Source organism: Ascidia mentula, chromosome 1 (genome assembly GCF_947561715.1).
Source record: "Ascidia mentula chromosome 1, kaAscMent1.1, whole genome shotgun sequence".
Taxonomy (NCBI): domain Eukaryota; kingdom Metazoa; phylum Chordata; class Ascidiacea; order Phlebobranchia; family Ascidiidae; genus Ascidia; species Ascidia mentula.
The window spans coordinates 11104601-11125050 of record NC_138566.1 but is presented as its reverse complement, the minus strand read 5'-3'; the positions used below and the strand labels follow the sequence as shown (position 1 = coordinate 11125050).

Genomic DNA, 20450 nt, shown 5'->3' with positions numbered 1-20450 from the left:
CACCGCCTGTTATTTTTGTTTATAAAGTTGAAATTGAGTTGAAATACTACACGAAATCGTAGCGTAAATATTCGCACAGATTTCTATGTTACATAGGCTTGTATGTGAATCAAGTTTGGAAAAATCTTTGTGACCCGGTGTAAAAGTATCTTCCCCGTGAGTGAAGTTGCACCACATTGCGGCATACGCAAATCGACTTCCTTCTTTGCAGCACTGTTTTTTTTAGCACAGACACAATTCACATTCATATTTTTGTTGTTGTAGTGTGATGTACAATTGTACCTTGTATGTACCTTAGTACCTATCTATGTTCTATGTGTATTAATTTATTTTTGTGGCTTTTTTGTTGATTGCCCAATAATATTATAATATGTTGATCACAGTTTATTTTGTGTATTTGAAGTAGTAGTAGCCTATAGCATTACTTTTTGTAAATACATCCATATTGTTCAAATATGGACAATCATGGTTTTATATTTATATTATGTTTCTGCAGGTGTTTGAGTAATTAAAAAAGCAAACTTATTGTTTTCACCATAATGAGTAAGGGAAGACTTCCAGGTAGTTTTTTTCTATAGATTAATTTAATGCACCATCCTAACTTCCATGTGTAATGCAATTATAGCTTCTGCACAAGGTGGTGGGGATGAAGCTATATACAGAATACCACCATACTTTTTCGTTCATGTATTGGACCAGAACTCAAATGTTACAAAGCTAGAAATTGGTCCGAAAACATACATCAGACAAGACAATGAACGGTAATTTGTTTAACTTACATATGCACTTGCTTTCGATTAGATTGAATGTGCTAAATTTTGACAGTTATCCTCTGTATTTGGCGACAAAGGCATTTAGGGTGATTTATGCCCATGCATTTACTTGGTGTTTACCATTTCACTTGTGTGTTCAGTTTAGAATCGATTCTTGGTGTGTTTATATATATAAACAAAACCATAATATGCCCAACCTGAAGACATTAAAAAATTGTGCAGTGTGATATTTGGACCGGAACGAATGATAACAGTCCCTCCCCGTACCTACTGCGTGGTTGAAAACCCAGTTGTTAAAAATGCTGATGGTGAGGTGCAACTTGATCCTTCGGGTCAAGCAAAGCTAAATCATGCTGATCGGGAAATAAGACTGGCACAAGATCCATTTCCTTTGTATCCGGGTGAAGCACTAAAACAGGTTATTTGTTGTGACAACAAATTTTGTTTGTTTTAACATACAATCATGTATGATGCATGTGGGTTACACACCAACACACCTATGAGTTTGAAATATGTTTGCTGTTTTATAGACTGTCACACCATTGAGGGTGGTGCCAGCCAACACTGCACTCAGACTGAAGGCTGAGCTGGATTTTACTGATGCCGGTGATATTCAGAGAGTTGCTGGTGATGAATGGTTGTTTGAAGGCCCAGGTAAGTTTTACACAAATGAAAAAAAAAGTTGACACCGCAACTTTACTTTAACACAAGATTTGTTTTAGGAACTTACATTCCAAGGAAGGAAGTGTCAGTGGAAGAGACAATCCGTGCTACTGTCATCAAAAAGAATCAGGCGATTAAGCTGAGGGCAAGAAAGGAGACACAGGATCGTGACAAAGTTGGAAGGGTTACTGGTAAATATAACAATAAGTCAGTATAGTCAACAGACACAGGGACAAAGAGTGGGTTTGTTTGAGCCCCAAATTTACCAATAAAATAAAAGGGTAAAATGAAACATACAGCAAACATACATAAATAATAACATAAAAAATGTTTCTAATTTTTGCAGGTGAGGAATGGCTGATAAAAAAAGTTGGTGCTTACCTTCCAGGAGTCTATGAAGAAGTAGTGGAAATTGTTGATGCATATGTCCTAACTGAAAAGGTTAACTGGCTCTCACTTGTTTTAGCTTTGTGCAACATTGTTGACACTGTCTTAGCACAGTATTGTTTTGGGTTTCCACACATTTATCCTGTCAATCATGTAATTTGCATGAAATATTACTGTGTTGTCTGATTATGGTGGTATGTGAAGGTTGCCTGGCAAGTTAAAAGCACACCAGTGTACCTTGGCTAAAATATATATACCCCATAAAACCACTGAGCTCCTGTAGCTCAGTTGGTAGAGCATTGGGCCTGGTTGGTTAGCCGAGGATTGCGAATTCGACTTTTAAGTGGCCGATAATGCCAGGCTGCAATGCCTGAGATATCAAGCCTGTAAACCTAATGGTTGTTTTGGGTTTGTTTCTACAGAGAATTCCATGATATTAAACACCTCATTGTTTATGTTAGAAGCTGATTTCAATGAGGAATCTTTAAAGTTAGTATTTTGATGCAGGTTGCTCTGCACATGTTGGCCAATCGCACCTTCACAGATTTTCTGGATGTGAAGAGGAAAAATGGTGAAGAGTGGCTGATAACAATGGCTGACACTGAATCTCATATTCCTGATGTTCACGAAGAGGTCATTTATTTCATTGTTTGTTTCATATACTGGTGTTTCGACTGAATTTTTATGAGCCTGTTTTGTTTTACAAATATTGAAAATGGGTAGAAAAGTAGCAAATTGCAGCACGCATTTGCACTGAACCAACAAAAATGTTTAGGTAAAGGGAATTGTGAATGTCACGACTCTTACCAGCAGGCAGTATTGTGTGGTAGTAAATCCAGTTGGTGAGGATGGCAAAAACCAGCTTGGAAAGAGAAAACTCGTCAAGGGAGAATCATCTTTCTTCATCAGACCTGGTGAAAAACTGGAGCGTGGAATACAGGTAAGCATCATTCAAAAGCTTTTTTGTGGCTGTGTGCAGATTTTTGTGGCAGGGTTTAATGCAGATTTGTTTTGATTGCCATGACGACTGTTTTAATGAATGTTTGTTATTGTAATACTTTCATTCTGTAATGTTATGTCAATGATGTAAAAAAGTTGCTGTGATGACAAGTGTGTTCATGATTTATATTTTCCCTTTTCTATTCACACAGGATGTTTATGTTCTTGGTGAGGATGAAGGTTTGATTTTGAAGGCAGGTGAAATATGTTATGATGAGGAAAATGAAAAAGAGAGAAAGCCTGGTGATAAGTAAGAATCATTTCTAAATTTGACTATGTTCGATTGGTGGTGTATATATACAGGGTAATGCGTGAATCCATTGTGTGACCAAGTTGCCTAATTAAGGGGTTCCCAAACTAGGGTCCGCATCGACTGCAAGGGGGTCTGTAATGATACCTCAAAAAACAATTAGTGAGTTTTATGCAGTGGATAAGTAGCAATCACTGCAGTAATTTATAACTGGATTGGTTTCGTAAGCTTTACAATACTTACATTATACAATTGCTCTACGTTTGAATGGTTCTTACACCATCGTTGTATCTTACGATTTCAAAGTTGTTTACACTTTTTTCTTTCTTTTGTTTCCTTTACTATGCGTCTATGACGTAAGAATTCACCCCAATCACTATTGTTGATATTGTTTGTAGTATTCTTAATGCTGATTATGTTGCAAAATGATGTGACGTAAGACAGGGGGTCCGAGAAAAAACAGGTTTACAAAATAGGGTCCGTGGCCAAAACAGTTTGGGAAAACCTGGCCTAACTTTCATCTCTTTAATAAATAGAGAAAATGTAAATAGTGACTACAGGAATCTGCGCAAGTCGGTGAATAGCAGATCTGTCTTTGAGAATCCATATATGTTATACTTCTTGAACTCCAAAAAAAGGAAAAATACGATCAATGCCAGTATATATAAGCTTATGAATAAATGTAGCAATTTTCAGTGTATGGACTGTTTGCAATACATCAGTTTGATTTTTCTGCCATACCGCCATGAACCCCCTGTTGTTGCGGACCCCAGTTTGGGAACCCCTGGAATAATCTTTAAAAGCCAAACGTTTTGTATGATCCTGGAATACTTCTCTTTGTCCCACTAACTTTTTCCTTGTCATGTTCATTCTCAACTGCACTTAAAACACATGTTAAAACTGAACAAAACCGCATCCAATAATGTATATTAGATGGATGATACGAGGACCCTGTGAATATGTTCCTCCAGTGGAAGTCTTGGTTCACGCCAAGCGAAGAGCGATTGCTCTGGACGAGAGTGAAGGAATTTACGTTCGAGATATGAAGACTGGCAAGGTAAGATCAAGACCCAAATGATTGTAAAATATTCTCATTCTGTGCACGTAAATGAAAAACATTGCTTATTGTCACTAAATTTTAAATAAATTTGTAATAACTATCCCATAAGATTTATGCCGACAAACGGTTTGTTGTAAAAAGAGTGTAGTTTTATGTTAATTTAAACATGGAAAGCTTTCCCCAATAAGTCAATGTTGAATTGTAAGTTGCATAAAACGGACTCAAGAGAAAAAGCAACCCCATCACTGGGTCTGTTCACCGTCCGACATAGGGGGTTCCTTATCATTGAACACCGGTTTCACAAAAGACCGCCTAAACCCAACGAGGCACATTCCTATTGTGTATTTTTCTCTATTCACTAATTTTCTATTCAGGTGCGCAGTGTTTGTGGGCGCACGTACATGCTCACACACGACGAAGAACTTTGGGAGAAAACCCTGTCGCCAACCGTTGAAAACCTTCTGAGCGCAGACCGCGACCCATTGGCTGATCGCGGGAAGCGCGGACAAGGTCGGTTGCAATTTGACACTTGTCGATTCAAATACCACTCCTTCGTTTTTGCCCGTGGTTGTGACTGTGATTGGTTGTCAAGGGTGAGTGTGCACGTGTTCGGTGGTGGGGTATCGCACTGGCTTTAGATTTAATGCCAAGTCTTGATAATTTTTGATGGGTTTAACCAATTTAATGCTGTGACACTCGACCGCACGCGTGCAATTAAACAGGCGCCTACGTCTGTTTGGAAATGTCTGTCAAATGGAAACGATTAGTTTCACTTTTACCTGTTCCTGTACTGTCGCCAAACGAAACCTGACACATGGTAGCTCTAACCAAGATTTTTGTTTACCATATGCCGGGATCTGCTGTTCGTGGCGGCTCGGAAAACCTTTATCCGCAATACAAAACCTCCACGCCACAAAAATGTCGGGATGTATTGTGTAATTGTACGCTGCTGCAGTGTTAAATATTCACGCAAATCGTCATCAACTTTAAAGTGTGTTTTTAAGAATTTAATTTAAGGTTTTTAAATTTTTTTTTTTTTTACGACATGAACTAAGCGCTTTCGCATTGGTTCCTGTTTCATTTGCAGAAGTTCTAGAGATGTAAAAAATTCCAGTAAAAGGAATCGAAAGTTTCGGTCACCACCACAAAATATATCCGCCAAACAAACCAAACTTTTAATCCCGGTTTCTGCCGACCCGCAGTCGAAAATGTTCCACTGCATAAAACAGATACATGTATGATGATAATGAATGGGTTGACTAACCCAACAATTGATTAACTTAACAAATCCTTTCTTGCTGTCTTTATTGTTGTTGCTGTTGTTGTAACTGAAATTGGAAAAGAGCTAATCTTTAAATGGTGTTTTATTGCAGTGAATCTGCAACCAGGTATCTCTTACCAAGCTTCGAACATGTATGTTCCACAACAACAGCAACAACAACAACAAATGTTCCCAAAGCTATCAGTTAAGTTGGGCTATTTGCCCTGGGCCGGCCAAGTAGAAAATAATATAGTTTTCTCTGTAAGCATTAATTCCAGCTAATTTAGTTTTGTCTTGCATGTATGGTCCGCGGTTGTTTTTTTGAGTGTTTTGGTGTTATGAACAATGGGAGGTGCATGCAGATAAATAATGGAAAAATCAAACCAGATAATTTTATTTGGTCAAGAACTGTATATGGAGCATATCCTTAAGTTTTGCATTAAAGTTTAGTAAATGTCAAGTAAACTGACGTGGGCACTAGAAAATAATACACGTTCTACTTGAAAAAAAGGAACATATTTGCCACGAGTACTTTTAAACTAGTAATTTAACAGAGAACTTGGTAACTAATCGTACGCGTTGATAGAGACGTTATTACAGAAACGAACGTTAAAATTGTTCAGTTGAGCTTTATCTGTCGGTAGAAAACGTTTTTTGAACGTAAATGTTCTTTTTAAGAACGATGCTGACGCAACTAAGTGTAACTATATACCACATGTATTCAGAATCAGAATGGATGTTGATATTGGTATTAATCCTTGGTCACCATGCAGCATATCACTAACTGATTGTTTTCAAAGTTTTGTTTGTCTGCAGATCAATCAACTTCTCGCAACAAAACGCAGGTGGTTACATTCAGGGTTCCGCACAATGCCTGTGTGCAGATCTACGATTACAAAGACAAGAAAGCCAGGTACGCAAAAAAAACAACAACGAGTTGGGGAAAGGTGTATGTTTTAAGACGATCATGAGGTTTTCAGGCTTGGCAGCTCAGCTGGATCAGCCACTTTTTCCTGACAAGTCGAAGCAAGATTTGAAAAATCAAGCTCCCGGTGAGGTTTGAACTCACGACCCTGGGCTAACCAGGCCCAACGCTCTACCAACTGAGCTACAGGAGCTCAGTGGTTTCACGGGGTATATTGTGGCCAAGGTACACTGGTGCGCAAGCGCACAACTTGCCAGGCAACCTTCACATATACGTAGGGGATCTCTACCACCGTATCAGATGACGCAGTAATATTTCATGCAATGGCATGATAGTTGATCGCCAAGCAAGGACCTGTGCAGTGGGGCGATCCTGCCTATCATGCCATTGCATGAAATATTACTGTTTTAAGACGATTGTCAATTTTTTGTAAGATTGGTAAAAAATCTGCTCAAATATTCTTCTACTGACAAATAATCCACCAATGCAATAACTTTATGTACACATTTGAACCAATCTTACAAAAAATTGACAATCGTCTTAAAACAGTAATATTTCATGCAATGGCATGATAGGCAGGATCGCCCCACTATATCATAAACCGCTTTTTTTGCTCACAAACATCATACATTCAGAGTCGTGTTTGGTCCCCACCTGGTCATGCTTGGTCCGGACGAACATTTTACTCAACTCTCATTGTCCGGGGGAAAACCCAAGCGTCCTAACGTCATCAGGTCCCTTGCCCTCTTGCTCGGTCCCGATTTCTGCACTGACGTCATCACGATCGAGACGTCCGACCACGCCAGGCTTTCCCTTCAGCTTGCATATAACTGGTATGACTGTTGAGAAGAAGTTTCTGGGATGTGGGAACAAGAAACTTGGGCTTATACTTGCGGTTGATATTACGTGTTACAAGTTTGGTTTTCGATACTCGAAGCTTCAACAAGTCTAGGAGTGCTGAATGGCATAGACTTGTGTGTATTTAACATGCGAAATAACAAGGATCCATGTATCCTGCTTGAGATTTCTCATACAGTTAGGAGTTTGTGTTTGAACATGGGCCTGATATCAACTGTTAAACTGACATATAAGCTCGACTTTGTTCTATTTCAGGCACTTCGACATCACTAAAGCTCTGGAAAGCCAAGCGGAAGCAGCAAAACTCTTCAGCGTTCCAGATTTCGTTGGCGACATGTGCAAGGCGATTGCATCACGGGTCAGAGGTGCGGTTGCATCTGTGAGCTTTGACGACTTCCATAAGGTGAGTTTTCAAATTTTATCTAGTCCAGTGCACGGCTGTTAGAAGTTTGTGTTTTTTATGTAAATATTGTGGAAAAAAGTCAGGTCATTGGTTTCCAAATTTTTCCGCGTGTAAGTATGTGGAAAAAATACTTTTCGAATAAACAATTGTATTGGAAGACTTCCAATTATTCTGCGAACCGAGCAAGCGTTGGAATTTGAACCTGGAAGAGATTGTGACTATTTTAAGAGGTAATGACTCTCTGCACTGAGATATCACAAACACAGCATGTTACGCGATACCCGTAAAATGATAAAACGACGCAGTTTGAAATCACAAATTTAGGGCGTTATAATTCACCAATATTTGTTAATTCTTCTGTTATTTTCATTTCCTCAATTTTTCCAGAACTCTTCGCGCATAATCCGCTCATCTGTGTTCGGAATCGACGAAAACCGGAAAGTGCGAGATCGCTTCGACTTTCCACAAAACAACTTGGCTGTGACGTCGATCGACATTCAATCAGTTGAACCAGTTGATCAGAGGACACGTGACTCCCTCCTTAAATCTGTCCAACTCGCCATAGAAATCACAACCAATTCCCAGGAAGCCACAGCTAGGTGGGCTTCGTGTCCATACATAGAGCAAAACCAACTGTCTATTGCATCCATGAAATTTTCTTTTTTAAACCAGTTTTTTTTTTTAATGTAGTAAGCTCTGTTCAGTACGCCCTTGACCATATAAAACAACCGTCAAAAGGACATTTTTAGAAAATATCTGGCGTTTACCAGCGCGGTGGACCAAATGTTTCCATACCACACAATTCATTTCTTGTAAAAAGTTCAAATGTTTCTCAGCAAGTTTCGACCAACTTACCCTGATATTAAGGCGGCTCTTCTTGCAAAATAAGGTTTTCTTCTGGGGAAAAAAGGAAAAAAGTTGTAAGATTCCACGTTTCGGTTGCCTTGCAGCAGCCTTCATCAGGACGAAACGAAACGTTTAAACTTACAACCCTTATTTGACAGAAGAGCCGCCATATATAGTAATAAATATGCCTCAGCAATGAATTATCCTGGTAGAAGCGATAATGGGATAGTGAACTATACTTAAACAACCACCACATTAATGATTCAAACCGAATTGAGTTGGGCAGGCGAAGTTCACCTTTTGTTGCCAATCTTTGATATTGTGATCACAAAGGTTCTATCGTGATTGGCTGTATTTTCACTGTACGTTTTATTTCACTGTTCTTTGCGCAGCACGTTAATTTTCTAACGTGTAGTTATGTTTTATGTTTAAACTTCCACAAGATTGTACTTCATAAAATTTGAAACTAAACAAATTGCATTTGATTTAGGCACGAGGCAGAACGCACAGAACAAGAGGCACGTGGTCGTCTGGAACGTCAGAAGATCTCTGACGAAGCCGAGGCTGAAAAGTCGAAACGTAACCTTCTGGAGTTACAATCTCAAAGCGCGGCGATCGAGAGCACTGGACAGGCTAAGGCCGAGGCTCAATCCCGCGCTGAGGCTGCAAGAATTGAAGGTGAAGCGGCAGTGGATCAAGCAAGTTTAAAAGCGAAGGCCACAGAGATCGAAGCTGTGAGTATCCGTCTAAGTATTTATTAGTACGCAAGTGTGACGTCGCTGTGTATGTAAAAAAAACATTTGTATCCATCACTTTCACATAAGCTTGTAGTTAAACAGTTGATTAATTCCACAGGAATCTGAGTTGAGTCGTATGCGCAAGGCGCGCGAGGCTGAACTCCACTACTTGCGCGAGCAGAATCAACTACAAATTGACAAGGACAAGGAGTTGTCCAAGATCGAAACTGAGAAGTTCAGGTTGATGATCGACGCCATCGGAGCGGATACCATCCGCGCTATCGCAGTGGCCGGACCCGAAATGCAGGTATTTATCGTAAATTGAAAAATGATCTCTATCTTTTAGTCCTGTATCTATGGTGGAAATGGGTGTAGTGTAGCTGTGGCGTATTGTATTGACCGATATAAATACAACCATGTCCGTATGTCGAATGAATGTGCAATACTTACTGCAGCTCAAAGGGGCTTTTTGTTTCTTGCGTAGAGCAGTACAGATCATTGTTCGGAACTAGTATTCTTTCTTAAATCTTATGCACGTACCGATTTGCTGTGTTGACTTCTCATGTCACGAAAAACTTGCTATGAACATTACAAAAATGTTTGACTATAAACGCGATGGTGAAAAAAAATCGTAAAACGCAAGCTATAATTTTTTATCCTGAACGCCCTAAGAAAATGATGCTGGAAAATGCGATCTCATCTTTTCAATATTATTCATTTACGTCATCAGGTCAAACTTCTGGGAAGTCTTGGTATCAAATCGACTATCTTCACCGACGGTAACTCTCCAATCAACCTGTTTAATGCTGCACAAGGGTTGATTGGCGCCGGACCACCCCGGATTCTGCAAGAAGTTTCGCGAAAGCAGAGGCGCGAAGATAATGAAGATGATGATGACGAAAATTAACCAAATCCAAGATACTTGTACATTGTCCCCTGAATATATATGCATGTACCTGTAGTTTACACGGCAACGATTGTTGAGCTTTTTCGTAGACGTTTGTATAATTTGTAGAGCTAAGTGTATTGTGTCGTTACTGTAGCAACCGAAGTTCACCAATGAATATTTGGCGTCAAGTTATGTCAGCCCAAGCGAAAAACTGTTCCCAATTCTGTTTTCAAATAACTGTCGTATGCACTTCAATTATCGTTTCACGAAATCGTGTTTTTTGTGTATGTTTGTCTTTGAATCTTGTAATCAACGTCATGCACCAAAGACTATTGCAACCTTCAGCGCTGGTGTAGTGCACAAAAAGGTAGTAAGCAGCTGCAAGCAATCCAATGTGCATCAAATTTTTATAAGTGAGTGCTTTCCTGGAGTTCATTGTCTACAGCGCATGGTGGTTTTATGTAGCTATACTGCGTTGATTGGTGTTTACATGGGACAGTTGAGGTTGAATTAAAGCAGTGGTTCCCAAGTGGAGCGACGATCTAGTAAGTCGTTTTAATGTTGCAAAGTCTTTCAGCTGTTGCAGTGACTAAAAACATTTGTCGTAAAAACTGTCATTATTATTACGGTGCGTTACCATAATAATTTGTAAGGGATGGTACGTCACAGGGTTATGAAAGTTTGCAATCCAAAAGCTTACTGAGAAAATGTTTACTTGACTTTCAGTTGAAAGTTAACTAAAGGCAGACCCTTGGAGAATAACCGTATTAGAATTCTCTCGGGGACGTGCAAGAAGATTTCACTTGAAAAAAAGAACCAGCTCTGAGTTGGAATTTCGAATCAGTCCTTTGGATTAATAATGCACTTCAGTGTGAACTAGTATCCTGTGGTGTGGATATTCCCGTCTTTACTCTTTACAAACAGGGCCGACAATAATGTTCACAGCGGGAACTGGTGATTTGAAAGCTATGAGTTTTTTTCAAAAGCCTGAAAATGGAGGGACCGAGACAACTGTTTGGAGAGCAAACAGCTCGAGATTACGTCATACAAAATAAAGGCAGACTGCCCCTTTTTGGATTATATTCGGACGAGCCCTCCGCCATTGTTTTTTTGCCAAAACAATCGTACTCATGCGACGAGAGAAGCCTTGGTGCGCGCCAAAAGATAAATGAGTTGTGGGGAAAGCAGTGAGCAAAAGTCTCGTGTTTTACAAAGCAAGGGTAACTGCCAGCTCTTGTTGTAGTGTGGAAGGAGAGGTTGTTACTCATCATTATAGCAACGCTTGTTCGCATGTAGTGTGGTCATTAAAAGCTTATATTTGTGCCCATGCGCACTCTAAACAGTAACTTGACACCTCACCTCGAGTATTTATTGGTCTGTTTTTCGGCAGTGTATGCTGTACGCTTAAATTAGTTTGGTTTGTTTCTGATTGCACAACGTGTTATGGAAATATTTTGGATGTTATAAAATCACCCTATCGTCTACGAAAGCAAAAAAAGGTGAAACGTTTGGGATGCATGTAACGTATTAGGCAATGATGTGATAGTACTGTGTATAAGTGTTTTTTTCATTTGTCACCTATTGTTATGAAAAGTTCACTTTTCTTATGGCTCATTTCTACTCAATTTGATGTTGAACCTGTGTATTGGTTTAGATGGCAGATAACAACAGTGAAGTCCACAATGGTGATTATTCCGAGGAGGAAATGGGAATACATCCTGTGAAAAGACCCACCAACATTGAGAATGATGTCAGCTCATTGGGACAGAAGAAGCGGGTTTCCAATATTCTGACAAGCCCAGTAAGCTAACAAAAATTGGTACTTGGGCATCTGTTTTGTTGCGAACAAGTTTTTTTTTGCCTGGTATTATTCTGTAAGGCAATTCAGGAAGTTATTGGAATCTATATCTGTTCTGCCAGAAACGTCACAAAATAATGTTGAGTTTTTGCTTGATGGGAACACCGTCTACTTATTAAGTTTTGCTTGTGGGCTTTTAGTACTTCAAGGAAGAATTGGAGACTGTGGTGACGGACCTGTTGCGATCTGGTCATGGTGGTGGTCATGTCATTGCTAAAGAAATAGCTAATTTCTTTTCTCCAAGTAATCGAAGTTTTCAGCAAGGTAAGTTTTACTTTGCCAAATTGACTTAGTTTTATTCTGACTGTACAGAAAAAGCAATGGCAAGGTTGTTTGAGTTGTGTGTTTGCCAAAGTTAACACACACAGTGTGTTGAATTGCTTTCATATTGTATCATTCTCTTTTCTTAGCAATGAACTCAGTCATTCGTGTATTGAAACCCTTAAAGGTTTGCATATGTATGCTGGACAAAAAGGCTTACTTAAAAGCTAGATCACTTGGATACAATATGCAGTTGGTTTACACAGAATATAATACCATCATCTGGTGAAATAGTATTAAAAGTGTGGAGAATATGTAAAAAGTGTGTAAATATTTTTTTCGTCAGGAAGCACAATGCTTGGAATGAAGTCAGGTGAACATGACCTTGCATCATTACTTTTAATTACATGCATTGTTTCAGTGCAGTACATGAATTATTGCTATTCACTGCCATGCATGAAAAGCAACCAGCATAATCACCCATGTTGCTCTTAAACCAAGATTAGAAAGCTAGGTAGTTAGAAGACATTTGCATTTCAAGTCAATGCATTCACACAATACTTCCCACAGCATTAAGTTAATTCATAACAGTCTTGTAATTTGCTGTGATTTAAGAAACAAAAAATCACATTATCCAGCTATCTTGATATTTGAAGGTAGAAGAATATCTTAAAAGTAGGCTGTTGACAGTGATCAAATTTTATATTTGGCTAATTGTTTTTTGGTAGGGTGTTTAATGTGTATTATCTGATTCATTTTAATTTGATATTTTCATATCAAATTGGTTTTAATTGGGCTTTATACAGCTCTACATAGAATTGGTATAAAGAACCATGTTTGGTGTCAGGTGTTGACTCAATAGCTATACAACAATAAAACTGGTTTGTTTTAAAACACTTCTGACTTGTGTCGTTAACACTAACCAAGCCCTACTCACGCCTATTTCTATTGTCAAGTATTTTGTGTTGCAGTTATGGTGTATTTTGTAATTAAATCACAATTTTGCACTTACCGTTTGTTGAACGGTTGTTTTGATCAAGACTAATTAAAAGATTTTGTGATCAGTACGATGTGCATCTGCATGACCATCCCAAATTCCAAACAATTTTCTAACAATAAACAAACACCATCCTTCATTATACAAGTGAACAAGAACTGATTTACAAACCTGGCATGTTTTTCAGGAGTTGGTTGTGTTTCACCCATCAACGACCTTTTATTGGGAGATGCCACAATGTATGGCAAAGGCGAAAAGTTGCTGAGATGCAAACTGGCTGCCCTGTACCGAATTGTTGATCTTTATGGATGGTCAAGCACTGTCTACAATCACATCACTGTAAGTGAAATTTGTGTGACAGTAAACTATATCATTGGTGTTTCTGCAACAGATGGTGGAATGTTGTAAAAATTATTGTATGCTGCAGTCATTTCATTGGTGAAACAAAATTGTGCATTATAATGTAGGTAAGAGTCAACAGGGAACAAGAACATTTCCTTATAAATCCTTTTGGACTATTGTATCATGAGGTTTCAGCATCAAAACTGCTAAAGGTAAAATTTTTAGTGATTTTTGTTTGTAGTGTGCAAGGATTTGTTATCATGTGCATTAGGCACTTTTTTGTTTAGAATTATTCTAAGATGTACCTGAAAGAAAATGGTGCTACAATCACAAATGGTTGAACTATAAATATGGTTACAAAATCAATAGAAGCAGATCTGTATACTTGGATAGAAGCTAATTGAGATCTTGTGTAAACATTTAATTTTGCATTGCACTTGAAGTTGGTTTCTGAAGCTTGTTGAAAACTTGAACACAATGCATTTTTTGCAAAAGAGTTTACTTCAATTTGAAATCAAAGCAAAGCATTTTGATGATCAAAGCCAACAACAAACTACCAATTGTTGATGTGTTTCCCATAATTATGTTATTTAAGTAATAAATTAAGGGTCAAAATGCAGCTATCAATGGTTAGTTGTAAGTATCACACCGAATATTAGGTTAATTTATTTTATTGTTTTATAGATCAACATGCAAGGAGATGTAATGGATCCTGGGTCAACCACACTTGGTTACAATCAGGCAGGCTATGTCCTTCACTCTGCCATACACGCTGCTCGACCAGACCTGCACTGTGTCATACATGTCCATAGCAGCGATGTTGTTGCAGTAAGTTGACCCATTTCTTTATCTCAATTTGCTTTGAAAAGGCTTAGGGTGGTCAAGTGGATTTCAAGCAAGAATTTAAGTGCTTGTTTGTATGTGACATGTAGCAACACCTTATACAGTATAATTCTTCACTTTTCATGCCTATAATCATGAGTTATGTTTCCCTACAAGGTCTCTCGTGTCTTTTGTTAAGAATGTTCAGTAAAATGGCATGTTGTGTTGATTATTAGGTCTCAGCCATGGAGTGCGGTCTGCTACCCATATCACAAGAAGCACTCATCATTGGTGAAGTCTCATATCACAATTACCATGGCATTGTTGTTGATGCCAAAGAGAAGAAGGCAATCCAAAAGCATCTTGGCCCCAACAACAAGGTATGCTTGGTTTGTTTTAATACAAAATGCACATATTAGAATTATTATGTGATTTACTGGTTGCATAATTTTGAAGGTAATGATTTTGCGCAATCATGGACTTATTGCTTGTGGGGAAACAGTGGAAGAAGCTTTTCATTATCTCTACTTTACAATGCTTGCATGCAGTATTCAGGTATGTGTTAGTGACAAAAGTGATTTTATGTTAACCAAATGTCATATATGGGGATTGTGGTGTTTTAGATTAAATTTTGTTTGAGTATAAAGTGAGTCCCTACATTTTCTTTGCAAAATGAAAATAGTGTATTTTTGGGTGTGATGGCATGTTTGTTTTTCTATTTGTACCAAAAGGTGAAGGCAATGTCATGCATGAGGCCTGACAAACTCATTCAACTTGATCGGTCATCGATGAAGGCACGAACTGAGGAGGTTGCCAGGAAAGACAGCACTGCTGGAAAGGAAGGTGTGCAGTGGGGCGTGGGAGAGATGTTATTTGAATCTCTCATTAGAATGCTCGATGACATGGTAAGAATATTGTTTCACTATCAGCATAATGATGTTCCTTGTTGGAAAACATGATTGAAAATGAAAATTGTAAAAGGTTATTTATAAAATCCTTTATTATCACCATTCAGTTTTGATTACATTTAAAAAAAGTTGCAAAAATAGTGCTTAAAAAAAATTTGTTTTTTGCTGTGCAGGGTTATCGTTCCGGATATTCCTACAAAAATCCGGTGATTCTTAAAGAAAGGAAACCGCGGATGCACAGCGATGTGGAGGTGCCAGCTTATGCATTCAACCCTGGGTCACCACTGCCAGAACAGTTAGAAGGTATCAACTTTTTTCACATAATTCCCTCATGCTAATTTTTCAAAACATCACTCTGTACACATGGTGATGTTGGTTTGTGTCAGTGCAAATTTGTAACTTCTGCCTGTTTTTTTTCCAGAAATGAGGGGTTCTTTGAAGAAAGTTGAACACTCCAGGTGGGTCAATTCACCAAACCAGTACACAAGGGTGATTGACGATGATAAGAATTCTGCCAACTCTTCCCAGAATGGTGATGTTAGCCCACACACCAGAACAAAGGTTACTTGTGAAATTTTATTTGTTTTGATGTATTTGCTTTATTGTTTGAGGAATGGGGCCGTGGATTGTATAACTGCTTCGTCAATGTCGTTAATGATCTTGATAAGCCAGTGTGTTTGCCACATAACATTATGTCATTTTCATTGTGTTGATGTGGAGAAGTATGAACCAATTGTTAGAATGAAGGTAAAAGTTTGTGTGGCAAAAAATTATTTAATCACTCTTCCTTGCTAAGTATACCAGAAAAGAGTAGTTATGTCAAGCCCCCAAACTTTGTTTTTTTCTAAACCTTTTTTTCTCATGATAATTTGCTTTTTATAGAAAGATACAGAAAAAAATTATTTTGTAATTAATTATGTGGTTTGGTTTAAACAATTTAATTTCTTATGACAGTGGAAGAGAAGTGAGGATGGAAAATCGGCTTCATCAGTTCACATTACCAACCCCAACCAATTCGTTCCCACCAATACCGACCCTAGAGAAGTTCTTCAAACTCGGAAAAGTGTGAGTCAATCATGTGATAATCTTTTATCGCCGATCGTAATTTACCGAAATCGGCTGCAAAAAACTTAACGCGTGCAAAACAGTTACCTTTGCATGGCTGCAGCGTAATTTCGTATTAACAGAGCACGTGCTGTCAGAAACCAAGGGAGTGTCATTAAATCAATTAGTAACCAAGCCAATCACCACCCTCTGTTTGCTTGTGCAGATACGCGGACAAGGACGTTATGAGATGAACAAACCCGGTCCACAGTCCCAACTCTTGCACGGTGTGTCTCCTGATCGATCAGCGCCCGTAAGTACTTAAACTAGTTATTGACTTAAACGCAATTGGCGCGCCGCGAGATCGTTTTAACTGCGTCTAGGGCCGCGACGCGGCAGTTCGTCTTTCTGTTGATGCTTTCGGGAAAATTAAGTCGCCCGTCTCGCGTCCCTCCGCCCCGATTGTTTGTCCAGGGTCGCTTATCAAGCGCGCGTGCTGCGACCAACCTCACTGTGGCCTGTTTGGCACAAAACGGCAACGCGTTTGATGGGAAAATATTGCTGGGAGGTTGTTTATTAACTAGTGGTGAGGGATGCCATTGTCTAGTCGTTTCGTTCAGTGTTCGTACAACGACTATGATGTAATCTTTCACATTCAGTTGTTTTCGAACCCGAACACCCGTGAGGGATAAACCTTAGCAAATAAATCATATTAACAAATGTTTAACTAAACTCTTCACTCAAATATTAGGTTACTTTTGGACTTTGTCGCTTTTATTTACGGTTGAGAATTGATCTTTTTGGCTGAATCAACTCTTTCGTTTGCAACTATTTCTTCCATTCAATTTCTCTTTTCGTCAAGTGTTTCTCGGACTCTTATCTATCCTCGACTTTTGATGACGTCAGCGGCCTTCTCATTAGTCCCTTTGTTGACGAGGTGACATCACGCGTGGTCATAGCACGTACTTCCATGGTTGCCAATCACATAAATCATATTTTCATTCCGCGCAACGATCGTATTATACGTCCGCATGTCAACTACTATGTAAATATTGACGGATGCGCTTGGATTGCTTTTTATTGCTTCACAACTTAGTTGGAATACACCAGTGAGTTAGTTAAAGTTTAACTTTGTTGTGTTATCGTTTCACGCAGGATGATCACGTGTCGACGTCAAGCAAGGGAATTATCGAAAGAGGCCACAACATCCACGTGGTGTCGGCCGCGGGGCCACCCAACCCATTTAACATGATATCAGACGGTGATTTGAAGGAGTACCAAAAGAACGTGCTTAAAGGTAAATCTGCAGTAGCTGGAATCGAATTCCATGGCAAAAAGCAATCACTGTACAGATTACTGGGGTTTTAGATGTAATAAAAGATAATGTTCTACTCCACTGTAGACCCAAAAACAGACGAAGAAGTAGAAAATGAGTCTACCGAGCTCGAAGAAAGCAAGATTGCTTCACCAGTCTCCGAAAAAGCAACCAAAATTGAAAATACAGAAGAACCTCCAGTCGCTGAAAGTAAGCAGTGCGCGCTTAACGTGATTTTTCCCAAGCAAGCTGTGGCCACCGACACAGTTAATTATGCTTTTAACGTGCCACACAATTTGTATTCCGTCGCGCTGTCGCAAAACGATTTTGCGGTTCGAAGAATGCTCTGAAAACCCGACACCTTTCAGTGTAACTCTCACCGCAAGTTTATGGTCGTGCGGACACCATTATCCTGGTAGTTTTAGCTTGCATTAGGGCTAACTAAGGCAGCCACGGCGCACATAGTGCTATAAAAACACTTACTAATTTTTAGTCGTATTGACTGTTTTAAAAAGGCTTTGAGTGCATTCCCATTTTTTCGTTCTCCAGAGGCGGGGACGCCCAAGAGTATCGGTATATAAGTGCGACTGAAAATTACCAATATAAACACAGTGTCATGCAAACTACAAACAACCATTTTTCTCCCTGCTGCATGAAATAGTCAGTTTAATCATGAAAACATTACACAAAAACACAACAGCTGACATTTCTCACTAAAGGTGGAGAACCGAAGGACGAACCAAAGGAGGAACCAAAGGAGAAACCAAAGGAGAAACCAAAGGAGAAACCAAAGGAGGAGCCAATTGTAGCCGAAGTTACTTCATCCTTTAACTCAAATTCATCAAACGACCATCCTATTTCTCCTGCTGCTCCCGAACCCGAAAAAAAGAGTCCGGTTAAGGAAAAGGCGACGCCCAAAAAGGAGGCGAAGCAAGAGGATGTCGTGATGAGGAATAACGGATCGCCAGGAAGGGAGTCGAGGAATGCAGATCGTAAGACGGAGAAGAAAAAGAGGAGGTCACTCAGCTTCCTGAAGAAGAAAAAGCAAAAGGATTAAGAGTAGAAAATCTTGCTTCGCTGCTTACAAAATATGGGGGTTTCCCTCTGGGCTAGTGCTTTGCGGCGAGTTTTCGTGGCTCCTGTTGCCACGGCAACCGGATGACGCTTTTTACCTTAAGACACATTGACCCTGACTGCCTATTCATTTCAGTGAGCCGTTGTTTTATAAAGTTTCAGTTGAAGTCCGATAGCTTGGTGCTGTTTGTTGAATCATGTTTTGTTGCTTCATATATGTGCTGCGTCATCGAACCCTTAGTAATTTGCGTTATCATGTTAAAGCCCAGTTAACATTTTCGTAACGCTTGGTGCTGCTACCGTATCGGCATATTTAGTCTTACTTTTAGTTGAAATAAAGTGCGTCATTATTGAACAAGCGCTTTTACCGTTTGAAACCCCTCTTTTACCTTAGTGCGGGAAATTTGATTCATTTTAAGTCAGTTTTTAATTTCTATCAGCCGTGATACTGGTTTTATGTCCACTATCTTCCATCCGGGGGGAGATAGTTTTGCTTTTTTTTCAATATCATTGGTGGGTAAAATTAGGCGTCAACACAAAATTGGGAAGGTTGGCCTTTGGTATCCGCAAAGTAATTTGATGTGTTGCAAGTCAAAAACGCGCCCTGTACTGTGAATGTAATTACCTGTAATTGCGTAACATTTGTCGTAATGTTCGTCGTGTGATCGTCGGCATAAAACGTGTGCCATACAAAACAAGCATGCATGTATACATTCTTCGCTGCGCGTACACGCATTTGTACATAATCGCTCGCTCACTGTCATCCGCTAATCACTTTGCACATGTCCGCAATCGACACCCACCGCCCTAGAAACCATTGTACTAAACATCACGTAGCAGGTGCGTTAACGTAACTCTTCTTTAAATAATACATTCATGCCGCTCGGGGCCAAGGGCAACTGCCGAACCGCGGTAGTGTTCTAAAACGCGGGTTACCGGAGTTCATTATAACCTGCAGATCGAGGTTGATTTACTTGATGGCATGTGACGATAATGAGCTGTACTTAACTATGGAGTTTCTTCAAAGACGTCGGTAATCCGACCCCTCCGCTTTTGTCGTCTTTCTTCACAGCATTTTGATGCGTTCTTGTCGTCGATAATGTCATGTTGCTTCTGCCGCACCCATTTCTTCGCAACTATACACGAATCACGTTTTGTTGTCGACACGGTCTTTGTTTCGTATTATTCACATTTAAAAACACCTTGACCATATCCCAATTGACACCTCCTATCAAATCAACGCTCAAAGTGTAGTAGTAAATCTTTTTGCACTCCTAAAAGCTTGTACGTGCTTCCTTTGGTTTAATGATTTTTCATAGAATCTACAATAAGGATATTTTTCAAATAGCCTCCATACCGACTTCCCTTTCTGTAATTGTCGTGCTTCATTACCGCGAATTAACATTGTAAAAATAATGTTGTGGACGCTTTTAGTGTACTGATCCTATGAGTAGTTGTTGCTTGAGCCATTGACGGTTGATCACTCGCCGAATAAAACATCGCTTGGTTGCTGCATATACACCATGGAGTTGATTGGCTCTAAACTCAGGTCTTAAAAGTAAAAATGACGTTGTGAGCACTTTTGGAGAATATGAAGACTTTACGGTAGAAATCCCACAGAACGCTAATCGGTAAAAGAATTCCTGCCGGTACGCCGTTCCGGTAAAACGGCTGGCGTGTCCAAAATATTTACGAGAAACTTAAATTTATTCATTTATTTCGGAAATCTTACCTACTATACGGATATACATATTTTTCCTGTAAATTCAATCATTCCT

General features: G+C 39.3%; 2 protein-coding genes across 4 annotated transcripts; both read left to right on the top strand.

Moving 5' to 3' along the window:
* The first annotated feature begins 494 nt into the window (after positions 1-494).
* Positions 495-10511, top strand: LOC145917894 (major vault protein-like). 2 transcript variants are annotated; one of them, XM_083003199.1, is made up of 19 exons: positions 495-561; positions 626-761; positions 996-1191; positions 1304-1427; positions 1496-1627; positions 1783-1877; positions 2331-2456; positions 2599-2763; positions 2975-3072; positions 4006-4129; positions 4507-4642; positions 5506-5598; positions 6210-6306; positions 6954-7151; positions 7432-7579; positions 7967-8178; positions 8916-9159; positions 9281-9469; positions 9893-10511. In XM_083003199.1, exons 1-19 carry the CDS (start codon positions 540-542, stop codon positions 10067-10069), a joined length of 2712 nt encoding a protein of 903 aa, XP_082859325.1. In that variant the 5' UTR covers positions 495-539; the 3' UTR covers positions 10070-10511. The 2 variants fall into 2 exon arrangements, with proteins under 2 accessions (XP_082859325.1, XP_082859326.1); XM_083003200.1 differs by lacking the exon at positions 5506-5598 and having other exon boundaries at positions 9893-10510.
* Positions 10512-11431: 920 nt separating this feature from the next.
* On the top strand, positions 11432-20185 carry LOC145917883 (alpha-adducin-like). 2 transcript variants are annotated; one of them, XM_082978859.1, is made up of 17 exons: positions 11432-11550; positions 11706-11852; positions 12050-12173; positions 12517-12543; positions 13355-13506; positions 13635-13721; positions 14194-14337; positions 14568-14711; positions 14788-14886; positions 15063-15236; positions 15413-15542; positions 15661-15800; positions 16194-16304; positions 16510-16596; positions 17439-17580; positions 17686-17808; positions 18318-20185. In XM_082978859.1, exons 2-17 carry the CDS (start codon positions 11706-11708, stop codon positions 18653-18655), a joined length of 2169 nt encoding a protein of 722 aa, XP_082834985.1. In that variant the 5' UTR covers positions 11432-11550; the 3' UTR covers positions 18656-20185. The 2 variants fall into 2 exon arrangements, with proteins under 2 accessions (XP_082834985.1, XP_082835068.1); XM_082978942.1 differs by lacking the exon at positions 12517-12543.
* The last annotated feature ends 265 nt before the right edge of the window (positions 20186-20450 follow it).

Bases quoted from the DNA above. Each gene is read 5' to 3' on its own strand.
- LOC145917894 (XM_083003199.1), top strand. From the start codon at position 540: ATGAGTAAGGGAAGACTTCCAG. The intron at 1,878-2,330 runs GTTAACTGGCTC...ATTTTGATGCAG, and splicing joins CATATGTCCTAACTGAAAAG to GTTGCTCTGCACATGTTGGC. The intron at 3,073-4,005 runs GTAAGAATCATT...AATGTATATTAG, and splicing joins GAGAGAAAGCCTGGTGATAA to ATGGATGATACGAGGACCCT.
- LOC145917883 (XM_082978859.1), top strand. From the start codon at position 11,706: ATGGCAGATAACAACAGTGAAGTCCACAATGGTGATTATTCCGAGGAG. The intron at 12,174-12,516 runs GTAAGTTTTACT...TTTTTTCGTCAG, and splicing joins TAATCGAAGTTTTCAGCAAG to GAAGCACAATGCTTGGAATG. The intron at 14,887-15,062 runs GTATGTGTTAGT...TTGTACCAAAAG, and splicing joins TGCTTGCATGCAGTATTCAG to GTGAAGGCAATGTCATGCAT.